Source organism: Chinchilla lanigera, unplaced genomic scaffold, assembly GCF_000276665.1.
Source record: "Chinchilla lanigera isolate Chin_1 unplaced genomic scaffold, ChiLan1.0 scaffold00122, whole genome shotgun sequence".
Lineage (NCBI taxonomy): Eukaryota > Metazoa > Chordata > Mammalia > Rodentia > Chinchillidae > Chinchilla > Chinchilla lanigera.
The window spans coordinates 2,702,806-2,719,292 of record NW_004955523.1 but is presented as its reverse complement, the minus strand read 5'-3'; the positions used below and the strand labels follow the sequence as shown (position 1 = coordinate 2,719,292).

Genomic DNA, 16,487 nt, shown 5'->3' with positions numbered 1-16,487 from the left:
ATGATCTTTGCAGAGGGGTCTCTTGCAAACGAGCTGCTACGCCGCTGCCAGGTTGAGCTCTCGGGTGAGGCCTGAAACTGTGATGCCTGCTGTGCCCATGAAAGCTGCTAGGGCAGTTTCCCTGGAGCCCAGTGTTTGATGGGCTCAGAATCCCATCACCATGGAGCTCCTGGAGTCTTCTTGTAAGTGCCAGGTGCTTCTCTAGCAGCCGGTGCACATGCATGCATGTGTTCACACACATGCACACACCCGTAACACATTCCCACTGCACACCTCAACACGAAAGGGCTCCACCCCCACACAATGCGCACATGTGCCATTGATCTCGTACAGATCGGGGGGGAAAAAATAACGCAGAGTTCCCAGGAGTTTTAAAGCCTTTTATTTGTTTACACATTCTCTAAATTGCAGACAAAAGATTTGCTACGTGGGTAGTCAACACTGCTAACCAATCACAGAACAAGATACTAACCACAGCAAGGAAGAGACAGGGGGCTTGTCTTTGTGAATGTGGAAGGGTCCCGCTAAGGGACTAAGATATCCAGGGGTTCAGATATCCAGGGTCCCGCTAAGGGACTAAGTCTTTGTGAATGTGGAAGGGTCCCGCTAAGGGACTAAGATATCCAGGGGTTCCAAAAGAGCAGCTGCTGGATGCCCACACCGATCAGCATCGCATCGGCTTGCAGTCTTGACCTCCCCAAGGCCCCCCTCCCAGAACCCAGTGAGGACAGGAGGAAGGGTGGGGAGAGGAGGGTCCAGCTCATGCACAGCGCTCCTGCCAGCCTTCTGAATGCAGAGCACTTGCGTCTCCCTCCAGACACGTCCTAGGTCAGTGAGCCGGCATCCAGACGTGAGCCATTTCCAACCTGTGGGTTCTCCTGGAGACATGCGTGGTACGCCAGCGTGTCCCCCCACATCTCCAATACTGAAACATCACAAGATCTCGACACACCCCTTAGACTGGGCAGAAACATCACAGCACTTTTCACAGTAGGAGCCACAAGAAGAGTAGGAATTGACACCTGGGAGACACGAGCATTCCTAGAAGACAGAGGACCAGAGCACACACACACCTAGAGACTGAGTCTACAGTCGCATCACACCTGAAGGAGGAGTGGAGCCAGCAGGGTGGGGGACGGGCATACTGTTCGCTTGCTGCTGTGGTTGCTTTTTAGAGAAGGCAGAGGAAGTCAAATGGAAATATTGTCCTTGGACCATTACACACAACTTCCCCAGTCTGCAGCCCTTCTCTCTAACCTCATGAAAGCCGTACTGGTCTCAGTGTTGCACATCCAGGCCAAGCAGCTCAAGGCAAAAACTCTTGTTGTTCAGTCAGCAAGAGGCAATGTGGTGTTGGGTACGGAGGTCCAATGGGGTCAGCGTTCAAGAGCGTGAAAGAAAGCCCCTCATTCATAGACACTTCTAGTGCCGCAGGCCAACTCTCTTGGTCATTTTTTATGACTGAGTTTCAAAGGAGTTGGGGCAGTGGGTAAAAGGCAAGAAGCACATGAGGAGGATGACGATAAAACACCGGAACAGCTCCTTTTCTTGTGCCCACACTTTAAGACGTGTGCTTCATATGTACAGGTCGAGAGATACCATGGAGGCCAGTGACTGGAGATCACCAGAGCGTGCAAGATCCTTTTCTAAATGCAGCCCAGAGCTTTTGAGGGCAGTAAATTCCTAAGACCGTGAGACAACCAGGGTAGATTCACCAGCTGGGACAGAGCAATGGAAACTAACGTCATTCCCCAGCGCCTCACGCCTGACCCAAGCCAAGGCTTTCACGCCCTGCACGGAGCCTGCACAGACCCACGCTTCCTCACAGGGCAGTGGGACAGTCACCGCCCCCTGCCCTGCTACCCCAGGAGCCGCTGGCTTAATCCCGCCCAGAGGAGCCCTGGCTCATAAGCAAGGGCCACCCTTGCCAAAGCCACCGCTCCAGCCTCTCGCCGAGGAGGCAGAGGGACAGGCAACTAGAAGAGAAAGCCAGTTTCTTTTGGCTTCCTGGTGAAGATGCTCCACATCTTGGCCACCAAAAGGGGAGCGTTATGGAAACAGTTTTAAGATTTGGAAGGAGAGTGGAGTTGGTTGTGGACTTGGTTCTGGCTCTTTCTCGGATCAGCTGTGACATGGACAGGCATGCCTGTCGTTCCTCACCTCTCCGCGTCCTAAAGGTCCAGCCGGCCAGCTTCAGGCTGGGAAGGGGTCTGACAGTGCGTGCAGATGGAGGAGGGGAGGGGATCCTGTCAGAGCTCTGCCCACTGGGCTCTCAGGCTCCCAGCTCCACCCCTCACAGAGCTGAGGGCCTGAGGGCTCAAGGTCCCCTGACAGCTGCTTGGGACAGTGCCCCCAGTCTGGCCCGGATAGAATCCAAGGCAGGTGGCTTCCTCTCTCTCCTCTGCACTAGCGCTAAAGATGGGAAACCTCCATTCATAAGCAGTTTTGTTCTAAAGAATCTTCCCCACATCTTTCCAATGCATGGGTGGACTAAAGCCCAGGAGACGTCTCCGGCTCTCCAGCACTTTAAGACCACAGACTCACAGCCAAGCCTTGAGTCCTCTCCACAGAGGTCACCAAAAGCCCCCTTGCTCAGAGTCATGGGTGCACAAGAGCCCCCTGAAGACCGCTTTAGGCCAGCCCTGAGCTGACCTCTCCGCACAGGAAGACACGCGCCTTCCCCACGCCAGGCATTTCACCTGCAAGCCACCCTAGTGTCGCTTCTTCGGGGAACAGCTGAAAGCCGAAACCCGGCTCTGACATGTGCAGAGAGAGGGAGAGATGGAACAAACGGCTGATTCCTGACGCTGTCAACACAGACAACTGGCGGTGAAATGAAGCGTGAAGCTAGGATCTGAAGAGCCCCTGACCAAAGGCAGGCAGAGAGGGTTACTGCAAACACCTCCGACACTGGCTTTCACACACACACACACACACACACACACACCATCCACGTGCTACAGGCTCCTGGATGCCGAGCCCACCTTGCCAGGGTCCCCAGGAGAGTCCATCTAACCCGTGTGCTAGGCTCCTGCCCCACCCCACCCCTGACTCTCCAGCAGGGCCTGGACAAGACTATCATGTGGGTCACTTCCTACCACTGGTCAGGTCCTGCTGATTACACCTCTCCACCCTCCACCGCAGGAACCAGAGAGCAGCGTTCAGAGACACAGCCTCAGACTCCCTGGTGCTCAGCACAGTCCGACTAGACGTCATGTCACTAGCTCTCAGGTGAACGATGTTCCTCTTCCAAGGGCAGCCAGCATGTAGAGAAACATAAAGGCAGTTAGGCTGAGGACACCTGAGTTCTTCTCCCCAGCCTCCAGAGGATGGAAATAACCAGATGTTTTCACCTGCTAGTCTTCCTCTGATGAATATACATCGAAAAGAGAGACCCGGGTGTATGCCTACACCTTCCCCTGAGGTGAGATACTTGACAAAGGACCGGGATTCTGAAGGACAGTTTACTTTTACAGCTAAGAAGCAGCCTGTAGGCTGGGCCTGCATGTAGTTTTTCCAGCCCCTGTAGTACCTAGAGCATCACACTGCACATAGTCGAGGGCCTGCCAAGTGTTTTAACCAGCACCAGTCTCTGCAGCAATTGCTCTTGGCAAGCAAGAGCTATTCCCATTTGCTTTCAGAGAAAAAACACCCAGAGTGGACACACAGCAGAGAAGTGGTGGACCGCTATGATGGATACCCTTTTCCCTGCCAGAGGAGCACGAGTGTTTCATAAGCACTCATCATTTCTTGCCCGAGCATGACCGGCCTGCCTCCCCAAGTGCCGTGTGGACCGGGCACCCTGGTTACCGGGACTCCCTGCCTGCCTCCCCCGCCAGCTCCCCACCTCCTCTGCTCTGAGATGAACGTTCTGTGTTTTCATGCACTCACTCACACACTATCTCGCGATGTTTCCTTTGCTTCTTTGTAGTCCCTAACTGAGACTTCTCCATCTACATGTGTTGAAAAGGTGCGCAGCGACAATTTCTCCCTGGACTGTGCTCTTTTGTTCCACCGCCACCGTGCTCTTCAGCATCTTGCGTGGCAGGAGGGAAGGAAGAGAAAGGTGCAGGGAAGGGAAAGGCAGGAGAAGAAATCGCAGTCTCCGTGGGCAATAAGCGCGAAAGGGGGACGTCAATAAAAACCCTAAGCCCTCGTCTAACCATAGTCTTCACATCCCTGTGATAGCAGAATTGGGACTTTGTTTGACAAGTCCTCAACTGTTACTAAGCATCTGTCCCGAAGAGGCAGAGGTGAGCTGGGGACAGACGGATGGAGTTGGTGGGACCAGTGGCTTCCTAAGCACAAAGGCCCCTTTACGACAGCAACTCCTGTGGCCCTGCAGGGGCTGGGCGCTTGAGCTTCTGGGCTGCTGAAGACTGCATGGACACGTGGGTCTTGTGGGCCAGCTGCTGGATCTCCCATCCTGGGGCAACACCAACAGCTCCCTGGAATTCATCGAGCAGGGTGTGTGTGTGTGTGTGTGTGTGTGTGTGTGTGTGTGTGTGTGCGCGCACATACACACATCTCTGTTCCCGTGGATATTAATATTAATACAGAGAGTTGAGCCAAGGAGATGCGGAGAGTGTAAATTTAACCCGGGGATTACAGGGTTGTGCTGTTGAGGGACTTCCTAGTCCCCCAGGGCTCCCGGCCACCCCCACTTCCTACAGGGACTGCTTCCGGCCCACAGCAGCGCCTACTTGCCAGGCTGGGCTGGTGCCGACCTGGACAGCCATCTTGCTCGCTGCCCGGGCTAGCAGGCGTTATTAGTAATTACGTTTCTGTCCAAGAGGGTTCTGGCCGCCTGCCAGTCCCAGGGCTGCCTTCCTCTGGCCTGCCCTGGAAAATGTCATCATCAGCACAAACACTGCCTTTTCACGGTGGGGCCAAAGCAGGGGAACCAGGGAATGTCCCTCTTTCAAGGCCTCTGCCCCTCAACCTCCACCCAGCATTGGAGCAAAGAAGACGGGGAGGCGAGGACAGGGACTGAACCCAGGGGCCCTCCTGTGCCCTCTAGCCCCGTGACATCCCTCACAGTCTCGGGGCTCTGGGGATCACCTCAGTCTTACTCAGCTGAGGAGTCACAGCCTGGGTTCGCTCAGAACCCAGAGGCAGTCTTGCTGGGACCCGGCCTGTTTCTCAGTCTTTCTCCTCACACAGGAACTTGCCTGCTCCTTCTGGGAAACTCACGTGATGTGGCACTGGCTGGCAGGGACCCCAGTACCTCTGCTTCCAGGGCTTCCTGCAGGTACTGCCCCAAGGCTGCTCCCACAGCCAAGCCTCCGTGGGAGCGGCTGTCGAGGTGCTCAGAGGAGCCCCCCACCGCAGAGGGCTCCGCTCCCCCTCCCACGCCCAGGTGCCGAACCACCGGCACTGCATCCTCCTCTCCCCTCCTCCCTCGCAGAGCAAGTTCCCCACCTGTCTCTCATGAAGACCAGAGGCTCTCCAGCCTCCTCAGAACAGGATTCCCAGTGCTCAGAGGCCCCAGCTAGCTGCCCCAAAGGCCCCGAACCAACCCATCCATCCTGCTGTTTCTGACTCAGGGCAGGTAGCTGTGGCGTCTGGCTGAGAATCACAAACATGCCGAAAGCCTGGGCATGCTCAGAAATAGGGAAGGGGCCCGAATCAGACAACTGCAGAGCCCACCTTCAGAGGACAGATAAATCAGAGCCAAGAACAGTCGGGGCTGCATGGGGAGACTTGCAACCTGAGGCGAATTAGAATGTCTGTTCCTTCCCCGCATCCTGCCCATCCCTCCCCTGGTGTACTAATGCACGTGGGCATCTGAAAACCAAAGGCATCCTTTGTGGGTAGGAATAAGACTCCAAAAAGTGTAGCACAGTGGGACGTGGGGAGAGTCGTGTCACTGGATCAGGTGCAGGGGACAGGACTGACCCTTCTTCCGGGATGCCTTCCTCCCTCATACCCAGGCTCGCCAGCCTACCGAAGTCCTAACGGTGACATCAACGTGCTACCCCTGAAAAGAGCCAGGCGTGGGACTCAGGGCTTCTTTGGTGCGAGAGAGAGCATGGTTCTGGCCCTGGGGAGCCAGTTTCCCCCTTGAGCTGTGACATTGACTCTCTAAGGAGAGACCAAGGGGCCCATCGGGGGGGGGTGGGAGAAGAAAGGGAAGCACTGTCATGTCAGCCCTTCGGAAACAGGCTGGAACCAGCCGGGGCGGGGCAAGGTGGTCCTCAGGACCTGCCTGGGCCACCAGCCAAGCACACGTGGATTCCAAGAGGAGTCTGGCAGCCCCTTCTATCTGAGTCTGGAACCTGGGGTAGCCAGTAATCTTTCTTCAACAACGCAGAGGAGCACAGGTCTCCTAAACTTGCCCCTGAAGGAAAAGTAGTTACAATCCTGTCATTTTTATTCCTTAAAATATCTGGACTTTTTAAGGGGAGGGCTGGAAGGAATCACGCTGGATTCAAAGCATGAAGATAAAAAGTGCACCGGGAGTGAAACTCCCCAGGGTGCCACAAGACCTTCACTGTGAAATGCAGGCCCTCCCCGCTATCGAAACCGGTTATCTCCCCCCTCTCTGAAGGAATCTGGCCTCCCTCCTACCTACCCACGGGGGTCTGAGCCTGAGCCACAGGAAGCAGCTCTCGGCAGCCCAGCTCTGCAACCTCCCCTAGGTTCCTGCCTGGCCCCAGGCAGCAACAGAAAAGCAGAGCCTCTGGAGCGCTGGCTCCTGCCTCAGGTGCCACGCGTGAGGCTGCTGGAGTATAAATCTCTTAACAGGGGCCTCACTTCTCTTTCCTCACAGAGCTGCCTTCCCTGGATTTACTGCAGGCCCCAAAATTAGTGTTTCAAAAATGTCAAGAAGGAAGCAGGATTTCCCACACCACACCAGGCCCATGCCACCATTACTTTAACCCCTGCGATCACCTGGCTACACAGTGCCTGTGGGCCAGGAGACTTGGAGAGAAGTACTCACTTGACCAAGATCAACCAGTGGGAACAGGCAGAGCAAGGCTTTAAATCAAGGGAGAAGTGAGTGTGGCACCGGAAGTGAAAGGAATCCTGCCCTCTGTAGAAGGGGTTTCCATTCCAAGCTGGTTAATCCTGTAGAAGAGAGTATCTGGAGTATCTTCATCCTAAAGCACTCGACCACATGGTAAATCCTACTTCCCAAGACAGCCTGTGAAAGCCAGGCTCCTTGGGCCCAGCCCTGGCCTGGTGGCCCTGACTACAGGTAGCCTGGGATCTTGAAATGTAAATCCCCTTGAGTCTACAGGGAGATCCCAAGAAGGCATCCAACCCTGGCTATCACACGAGAAGGCAGACATGAAAGCATGCGGAGTCCTGCCCAGATAAGCTCTGCTCTGCAGTGGCTGCTCACGTAATATTTTTTAAGACTCCCAGTAGGAACAGGCAGGGCAAGTGTTAGCATCTCCATTTTACACGTGGGCAAAGTGAGGCTCAGGGATATTAAGTGACTTGCCCAGGGTCACACAGCTATTCAGTGGCAGCGGCAACACTGAAACCCTGACCCTTCACAGGCACCCTATGATTCTATCTCATTCTCAGGGGTTTAAGGAAACAGACTCATCTGAAGTTTACAAAAGGCTTCCCTTTACCAGTGCAGAAGGTGATAAATGTGACTCTGGACGCTTTCCTCCGCTTGCACAACCCGAGCAGTGCCATTCCACAAGCTGCTCTGCTTTCTCCACTTTCTAGGTGGGGATACTGAGGCACACAAAGAAGAAGGAGGTCATTACTTCCCATTCTGCCGGGAGTAATGACACTGAGAGCGGAAGCCTGGGGCTTTTCTGCTGTGACCCCAGAGCCCAGAGCAGCTCCGGCACCCCGCCCTGGCTCAGGAGGCTCGGTCCGCCCTCAGCTCCGAGAGCTGGGCAGACATGGCGGAAGGCAGAACAGGCGCCATCACCTGCACTTCCTGGGGAACGGCTTTGCGCGTTCTCCACAGGAGGACTGGTCAGGCCGTAAAGCCACAATTTTGGATTTCAGATTTGTCTATTTAACTTTTAAGCCACTGGGGCATTTGGCAATATTGAGGAATTTTTTTTTTTCCTGTAATTAATTTAAAATGACTCTCCAAACCAAAAACCAGGCTTTGAGGAGACCCTGCTTTGGGGTTTGTGGGAGGACAGTGAGACAGAACAGTCATAAAACAAAATGTCCCCCTCCACGGTGACGGCACCCTCCCAGCCCTACCTTGGGCCTTCAGTGTCCAGACCAGCTCACCGACTATCAGAAGGAAGAAAATAGCTGATGAGGAAGACGAAAATCCCATCTGGACAGGGGCCCTTTAAAAGAAATCGTTACGTATGAGTGTAACTCATTCTGAGGCCACGGGCCCTGCAGGAGAGTGACCCCGTTCTCCTGCCACAGGTCATTCTACAAAGGAGTGGGGGAGAGCCGCACGGCTTGGCTCAGCGCCAGGCTGCCCTGGGTCCCCTGGCTGAGAGCAATTGGACGGCTCCTGCCGAGTTACGGAGCAACACCGCAGCCAGGCAGAAGTGGCCCAACCAGCCCGAGTCTCTGGGGGCTTCTCCAGGAGCCAAACAACTAAAAATAACCTGGGCCTTTGTTGTGCGCTGCGGGACTACAGAGATGGAGCTGATTTCAGGAAAGCTGAGCATGCGCAAGGGCCCCACTCACAGTGACCTGCCCTTTGGGCAAATGATTTTTCTAGAAATGTGTCAGTTATCGTGCTGTTGCTGTGATTCAAAGAGAGTCCAAGCCACTTCAGCCTACAGAGCTGTCCTCCAAAACACAGCAACCTCAGAATCTAGGCTCCCCTCCTCTTTCTTCTAGAAACATTTAAAAAACAAAAGAGTCCAGCTCATAGCAGGAGGAGGGGAGATTTAGGAGACAAGAACAGCCTACAAGCAGAGGGTTCAAAATCATTGCCGCCTTATCACAAATGACCACATTACCCTGACCATCCATTGAAGTAATAATTATCCAGCCTTCATCCTAACATTTCCAGTCAGATCTCTGCAGACAATAGCACACTTATTTGTGAAAGGAAGAAATTACTCGGGAAGAGGAATTCATAGTGTTACATCCATACTGAAGAGTTTCTCAACGCTGCGGTCCCTGTATCCACTATTTGGACACGCGGCCGGGGGTCTTTGCTCACCGGACTGGTGCCTGAGCTCTGCCCGGAGAGAGGGAACCGGCCCTGTACACTCAGCTCAGTCAGGGGCAGAGTCTTGAGCGCCTTCCTCTGTCCACAGGCTGTGGCTTGTCTCACCTCAAGGGCACCTCAGCTCTGAAGTGTCAGGAGCTAGGCCAGTCCCTTGCCAAGTCTCTCCTCATGAATAACAAACACTGAATGGCTACAGCAGGCCTTAACATTATTTTCCCAATGTTTCTTCCCACCTCTCAGTCCCTCCCCCTCCCCTATCAAGTGAAAATGCAGTCAATCAAGACCACCCCAGCTGTGGAAGCCACTGTTGAGGCTCTAGAAAGAACTCTTCTCCTCACAAAGACCGAAGAACAAGAAGGGGTTTCAAGGCTCCATCCTCAAGATGGCCTCCAGATCCAAGTCTAGAATTTTCCAGTGGCTTGAATAAGCAACAGCTTCTCCACAGCACTTTGTTCCTCTGGTGAAAATCTAGTATGAAGAGCCTAAACTGGGGGTGAACAGGCTGTGCAAAGATAGATTTTTTTTTTTTACAAAACCACCAAATTACACACAAGTGATTGATGAGTGGTCACAAAATGGCTTCCCTTAAAATGGAAACCAGTGAGAAAGTTGTAGTGCTAGGGTAAAAGTGAGAGGGTTCCACAGGGCTGGGGTTGGGGTTGTTCTTCGAAAGTGCAAAATCCTTCTGGTAGAACAAGGAGATGCTGGCTGAAGTACCGTCTGTGGGGCCAGAGGTAAAGTAAATACCTCTCACCCTCTTGGTTCCACATGTCCACGCCCTTCTGTGAGTATTCATTTTCCTTACAGTTGGTCTGTCTGGAGATGTGGGAGGATGGCTTCATGTGGTTTGAGCTGGGCTCTAGCTCAGCCTCTCCAGCATCAAGTCACTTTCTGTGACCTGGGGCTCTAGGCCTGGCAGCCAAAGGCCGAGGCTTTCTCTTTGAGCAGCTCCCAGCATAAGTGGCAGCTCCAGCTTCCTATAAGAGACAAGATGGCGTTAGTAGTTGCCCCTCTTCTACTGTTTGAGTCTCAGCCCAGTGGCACTAACTTCTTGTCAACCCTATTTTCCTTTGACTTTCACCATTCAGAGATCAAGTCTCAGTCCTGAAGACATATTGGAGTCTTGTTCAGCAGGAAATAAATGCTCAGAGGTCATCAGCTGAGCTATTGTAAAGACCCTCACTCCTTGGCCATTCCTCAGTCCCTCACAATCTCACCCCTCCCCACGTCTCAGCCACATGTCTAAGGAATATTTCCTCGGCCCTCAAGTTGAGATGCCAGTTGGGTGAAGCATGCCTCAGTTTCCTCATGTGTAATATGATGACGATTGTACCTACCTTGTAGGATCATGATGATTAAATGAGACAAGATATGAAAAGCCCTTAGCACAAGGCCTGCACCATAGTGAGGGCTCAGTAAGTGGTAGGAGTAGTGGCTGATGTTGTTACTGTTGACCGCATCGTCATTACCTTCTGGGGGCTCAGCCACGGGGGGCGTTAAACAGTACATGTGATAGCCACGGTCACAGTCGTCACAGAAGAGTAGCTGGTCCTAGCAGAATACAGACACGTACAGAACATAGGAGAGATTCGATTATTTGGGGCCAATATCTGGCTATTCCTCCAGGCTTATTTCCACAGATCAATTGCCTGGGTGCCTCTTTCCGGGTCCTATTTGGAGCCCTGCGTGGGCCTTGAGCACGGCTTGTGCTTTGCCTGCACCTGGTATTTCCCCTTCTGTTTCCCAGCCTTACAAATCCTGTCCTCAACTTAGGATTCTGCTTACCTCATGCCTCCTCCAAGAAGCTTTCCCTAACTACCACTTCACAGCCACACTTAAAAGGATTCCACCCTCTTTTAAACTCCCGTAGCCAACAACATTGCTTCCAAAGATCAGAAAATTAAGGTTATGCACTTCTCCCTCCCCCATGATAACTGCCTAAAATATGGACCATACTTTAAATATTTGAAATGCTTAATTGGAGTTCCTGGTCTCCCTGTCTATACGTGGTAGTAATATCCATGACCCATCAGACCGTCTTCAGGGTTTCACGATGTGAATGGAAAAGAAAAGGCCATCCTTTGGCTTCCAAAAGCCTCTTCACAGCCTGCAGGCTTGAGCCCAGGTGAGATCAGGAGACAGGCTGATTCTAGAGGCTGGAAGACCAGTCAGGAAACCAGTTAGGAGACTCCCAGGTAACAGAGAATGGTGGCCTAACCTAAGGTTCTGACATGGGGGCAAAAGATGGCTCTTGCTCCCATTTCAGATTCATTGATTAGACTTAGAGAATGATAAGGAAGAAATCAAGAATGTTCTTACAGGTTGTGGACTAGTCAATAAGTCAAATGACACAGCCACCCACTGAGACATGGGCAGAAGAATGAACCCATAGGAAGAGAGGACAACCTCAGCTGTAGACAGGTCCCACAGACTGACAGATCACCTGGCAGGGATGACCTAGAGACAGTCAGAGATCAGAGAAAGGTCTGGGTCTGACAGACAGTTCTGGAAGTCACTGGTGAGTACATGGCAAATGAAGGTCCTAAGAAAGGAAGCCAGGCGATTATGAGAGCAGATATCTTTGAATTTGTGCTTATAGAGGGGTATTCATGAACCTCTAGGAATGACACACACAACTTTTTATATAGAAAGGAATATATACTTTTCTGAGAAGAGTAAATCCATAGCTTTGATTGAATTCTTTGAAAGATCAAGGGCCCAAAGAGGTTACTGAGAAGAAGATTAAGAGCAGCTATTTGAGGAACACAAACTTTAAGAGACAGGCAGAGGATAGAGACTAAGAAGCTCAGACCAGGAGGTGGAATAAAAACCAGGGCACTATAGTTTACTGCCAAAAATTGCATCATCACATCAAGGTTCAAGTAAACTAAATGATGATATGACTTAGGGATAATGCAAAGAAAAATAAGCTAAGATGGGCCAGAGAACAGAGAGAGGCTTGTCAAAACTAGTATTACAAATGTCCTAAAAACATTAATGATCCCTAATATAGTACCAACATGAGAACCACAGGAAGGTGGATTAGACTTTCCCAAAGGAAAGCCAGATATCTGAGGGCTTATATTCATTTTTTCATGGATTGATCATGGTCTAGCACCATTTTCTTTTCTTTTCCACATGTTTGTCTAAATAATTCCCTGTTAAAAACACCAAGAACTCATATCTCATGCTAATTCTCATGAAAACACAATTTAAGGAGTTCTTACTCCTGTGTATGCAAGAACCAGGATCCACCTATGGCTATATTTCCATTAGAATGGGAATGGCATTCTGAGATATGCAGGGAAATTTTATGATCTTTTGAGAGGGGTGCTAATGCTCAAGCAACCTCCTGATTCTAGATTCATCTCCCTAATTCCTTCTCTAATGCTCTGTCACATTAAAACTCTGTATTGATACTACTTGCAAAGTCAAAGGCTAGAATTAACTGTTTGTCAGTAGGGACTAACTAGTTGAATAAACAAATGAAAGACTATGCAGCTATAAGTAAGAATGAAGAAGATACTTTCTGAAATGATAACACAGAAGTGGAAAAAACCAATGGAAAAGGCTATAGAAAAAAATAATCTCTTGGGTACAAAAAGAAATAATGATTGGAATTAAAGATATTAGAGTAGAAACAGATTTTAAAAATAAAAGGCCTTAAGGCAATGATGGAAACCATAAATGCCCAACATAGGAAAGAAATGGAATCCACGAAACAAATCCAGATAGAAACCCAAGTGATTAAAACCTCCACTGAAAGTATATGCAAAGAGTTAGAAAAAAGGTGAGGATAGAATATCAGATCTAGAAGACAGGATTGTGACTATAGGCCATGAAAAGAAAGATATCTTAAAAATAACAAGAGACCATGAAAAGGCAACCCAACAGCTACAAGATGAAGCCAAGAAGAACAACGTAAGATTGATTGGGGTCAATGAGGAAGATGGACACTGCAAATGCCATAAAAAACTTCTTCAGAAATCATGACAGAAAACTTCCCAAAATTAGATAAAGAATTTGACACACAAATAAATAAAACAACAAAAGAAACAAACTCCAAATAGCCAAAACCAAAATAAATCTACACCAAGGTATATAGTAATCAAGATTCCAGAATTCAGCACAAAAACAGATTATTAAAAACATAAGAGAAAAGAAACAAATCACCTATACAGGAAAGCCCATCAGAATCACAGCAGGCTTCTCAACACAAACCTTCAAATCAAGGAGAGCTTGAAGTAAGGTATTTCAAGCCCTAAAAGAAAACAACTTTCAAACCAGATTGATGTATCCCACAAAACTCTTTCAAAACTGATGGAGAAATAAGATACTTCCATGACAAAGAACACCTGAGGAGATTCATGGCCACGAAACCAGGTCTTCAGAATGCTCTGAAGATATGTTAGAAAGAGAAAATGAAAACCCCAATCACAAGAACACCAATAGAAAGAAACCACCAAGTAGGATAAGCAATTAAACACAACGGAAAGGCATGGAACCAACAACAAGAAAACAGTGTGAGAAAGATAGGCCAATACATATCTTCTATAACCATGTGTGTAAATGGTCTCAATTCACCAATCAAAAGAAACAGACTGTGAGAATGGATCAAGAAGCAAGATCCAAAAATATGCTGCATTCAAGATATGCATTTAACTCAAAAAGAAATTCATAGACTGAAAGTCAAAGGATGGAAAACAATACTTCATGCCACAGGAACCCAGAAGAAAAGCAGGAATAGCTATTCTACTTGCAGACCATGCAGACATTAAGCCAAGACTGATCAAAAGAGACAAAGATCACTACATTCTTGTTAAGGGAATACTCCAAGAAGAGATAACATTCATAAATACATATGCACCAAAAACCAGTGCAGCCAATTACACAAAACAAATATTAACAGACATGAAAAATCAAATAAGCACTAACACAATCGTAATGGGAGGACCATAATATTCCACTCTTAGATAGATCAACTAGACACAATTAGATAGATCAACTAGACAAAAAAACTCAACAATGAGATATTAGAACCAAACCAAACTTTTGAACAAATGGACTTAGTAGATGTCTACAGAGTGTTCCACCCCACAACATCAGAATACACATTCTTCTTAGCTGCACACAGGACATTCTCCAAAACAGACCATGTATTAGGCCATAGGACATGCTCAAGTAAATGCTTAAGATCTGAAATTATCCCATGTATATTACCTGACCATATTTCAGTGATTGGAAATCAATGGCAAAAGAAACCACAAAAACTACATAAACACATGGAAATTGAACAATATCCTCCTAAACAACCAATGGGTCACAGATGAAATTAAAGAAGAAATTAAATAGTATCTATAATTAAATGAAAATGCCAATACAACATATCACAACTTATGGGATGCAATGAAAGTAGTCATATGAGGGAAATGTATAGTGGTATATTCTTACATCAGGAAAACAGAATGAGCTCAAATAAACAACTTAATGTTGAACCTCAAACTACTAGAAAGGGAAGACCAAATCAAACCCAAAACTCACATGAGAGAGGAAATTATAAAGATCAGAGCAGAAATTAATACAATTGAGACTAAGAAAACAATACAAAGAATCAATGAATCAAAGAGTTGGTTCTTTGAAATATTAAATAAAATTGATAAACTTCTAGCCAAACTTATCAAAAAGAGGAAAGAAAAGACCCAAATTCAAGCAATTAAGAATAAAAAGGGTGGGGCTGGGGATTTAGCTCAGCGGCAAAGCGCCTGCCTGGCAAGCGCAAGGTCGTGAGTTCGGTTCCCGGTACCGGAGAAAACCACCCCCCCAAAAAGAATAAAAAGGGTGAAATCACAATGGATCCTGTGGAAATCCAGTCAATACCTACTTTAAGAACCTATATTATAATAAAATGAAAACATAGAAGAAATAGACAAATTCCTAGAGACATATAAATTGCCAAAACTGAATCAAGAAGATATAAATATTCTAAATAACATGATATCAGTCAATGAAATTGAAAACCTACTAACAAAGAAAAGTACAGACCCTGATGGATTCACCACTTTATTCTACAAGAAATTTAGAGAAGATCCAATGCCACTAATGTTCAAACTCTTTAATGAAATTGAAAGAGAAGCAAACTTCCAAAATCATTCCTGGAAGCAAGTATTACTCTGATACCAAAATCAGAGAAAGGTCCAACCAAAAAAGAAAACTACAGGCCAATCTCCCTAATGAACATAGGTGCAAAAATCCTCAATAAGATACTGGCAAACAGAATGCAGCAAATCATCAAGAACATTATACACCATGATCAAGTAGGATTCATTCCAGGCATGCAGGAATCATTCAATGCACACAAATCAATAAATGTAATATACCAAATTAACAAAGCCAAAGACAAACATCACATGATCACCTCAATAGATGCAGAAAAAGCTTTGACAAAGTCTAGCACCATTCATGATAAAAACCCTACAGAAAATTGGAGTAGATGGTCTTTATTTCAACCTGTTAAAGCCATCTATGACAAACCAACAACTAACACCATACTAAATGGTCAAAAATTGAAAACTTTCACTCTAAATCAGGAAGAAGACAAGGATGACTACTATCACCATGCCTATTCAATATAGTTCTGGAAACATTAGCCAGAGCAATTAGACAAGAGAGAGAGAGAAATAAAAGGAGTGAGAATAGGAAAGAAAGAAGTGAAATCATCATTATTCACAGGTGATGTAATCCGCTACATAGAAGCCCCAAAACTCCACCAAAAGACTTCTAGATTTAATAACCAAATTCAGAAGTGTAGCTCCATACAAATTCAACACTCAAAAATCAATAGCATTCCAGTACAGAAATGACAGATTCACTGAGAAAAATTAGGGAACCCATACCCTTCACAATAGCACCCTAAAAAATGAAATTCCTAGAAATCAATCTAACAAAGAAAGTAGAAGATCTATACATTGAAAATTACAGTACTTTAAAAAAAGAGATCAAAAAGGATATCAGAAATGAAAAGATATCCCTTGCTCATGGAAAGGAAGAGTCAACATAGTGAAAATGGCCATACTCCCAAAACTGTTATACAGGTTTAATGTAATCCCAATCAAAATACTGCTAGTATACCTCACAGAACTAGATAAAACATTCCTAAAGTTCATTTGGAAACAGAAGAGACCTAGAATAGGAAAAGTAATTCTGGACAACAAAGGCAAAGCAGGGGGCATCAAAATCCCTGCCTTGAAATTATACTACAAAGCTACTGTGATAAAATCAGCATGGTACTAGCACAAAAACAGACCTGAAGATCAGTGGAACAGTTTAGTTGACATAGGAAAAAACCCCAAGCATACTCAGACAC

General features: G+C 47.8%; 1 protein-coding gene across 3 annotated transcripts in view; it reads right to left on the bottom strand.

The window, feature by feature from the left end:
* Positions 1-362: 362 nt before the first annotated feature.
* The window catches only part of Dpf3 (D4, zinc and double PHD fingers, family 3), a 295,896-nt gene continuing 279,771 nt past the window's right edge, over positions 363-16,487 (bottom strand). For 2 of the 3 annotated variants that reach the window (XM_013507168.1, XM_013507166.1), the window contains 2 exons: positions 10,462-10,675; positions 363-10,101 (listed from right to left, as the gene is read on the bottom strand). In XM_013507168.1, coding sequence (XP_013362622.1) covers positions 10,031-10,101; positions 10,462-10,675 — 285 coding nt within the window. In that variant the 3' untranslated portion in view covers positions 363-10,030. The remainder of the gene's footprint in view (positions 10,102-10,461; positions 10,676-16,487) is intronic. The other variant, XM_005409438.2, reaches the window with a different exon arrangement.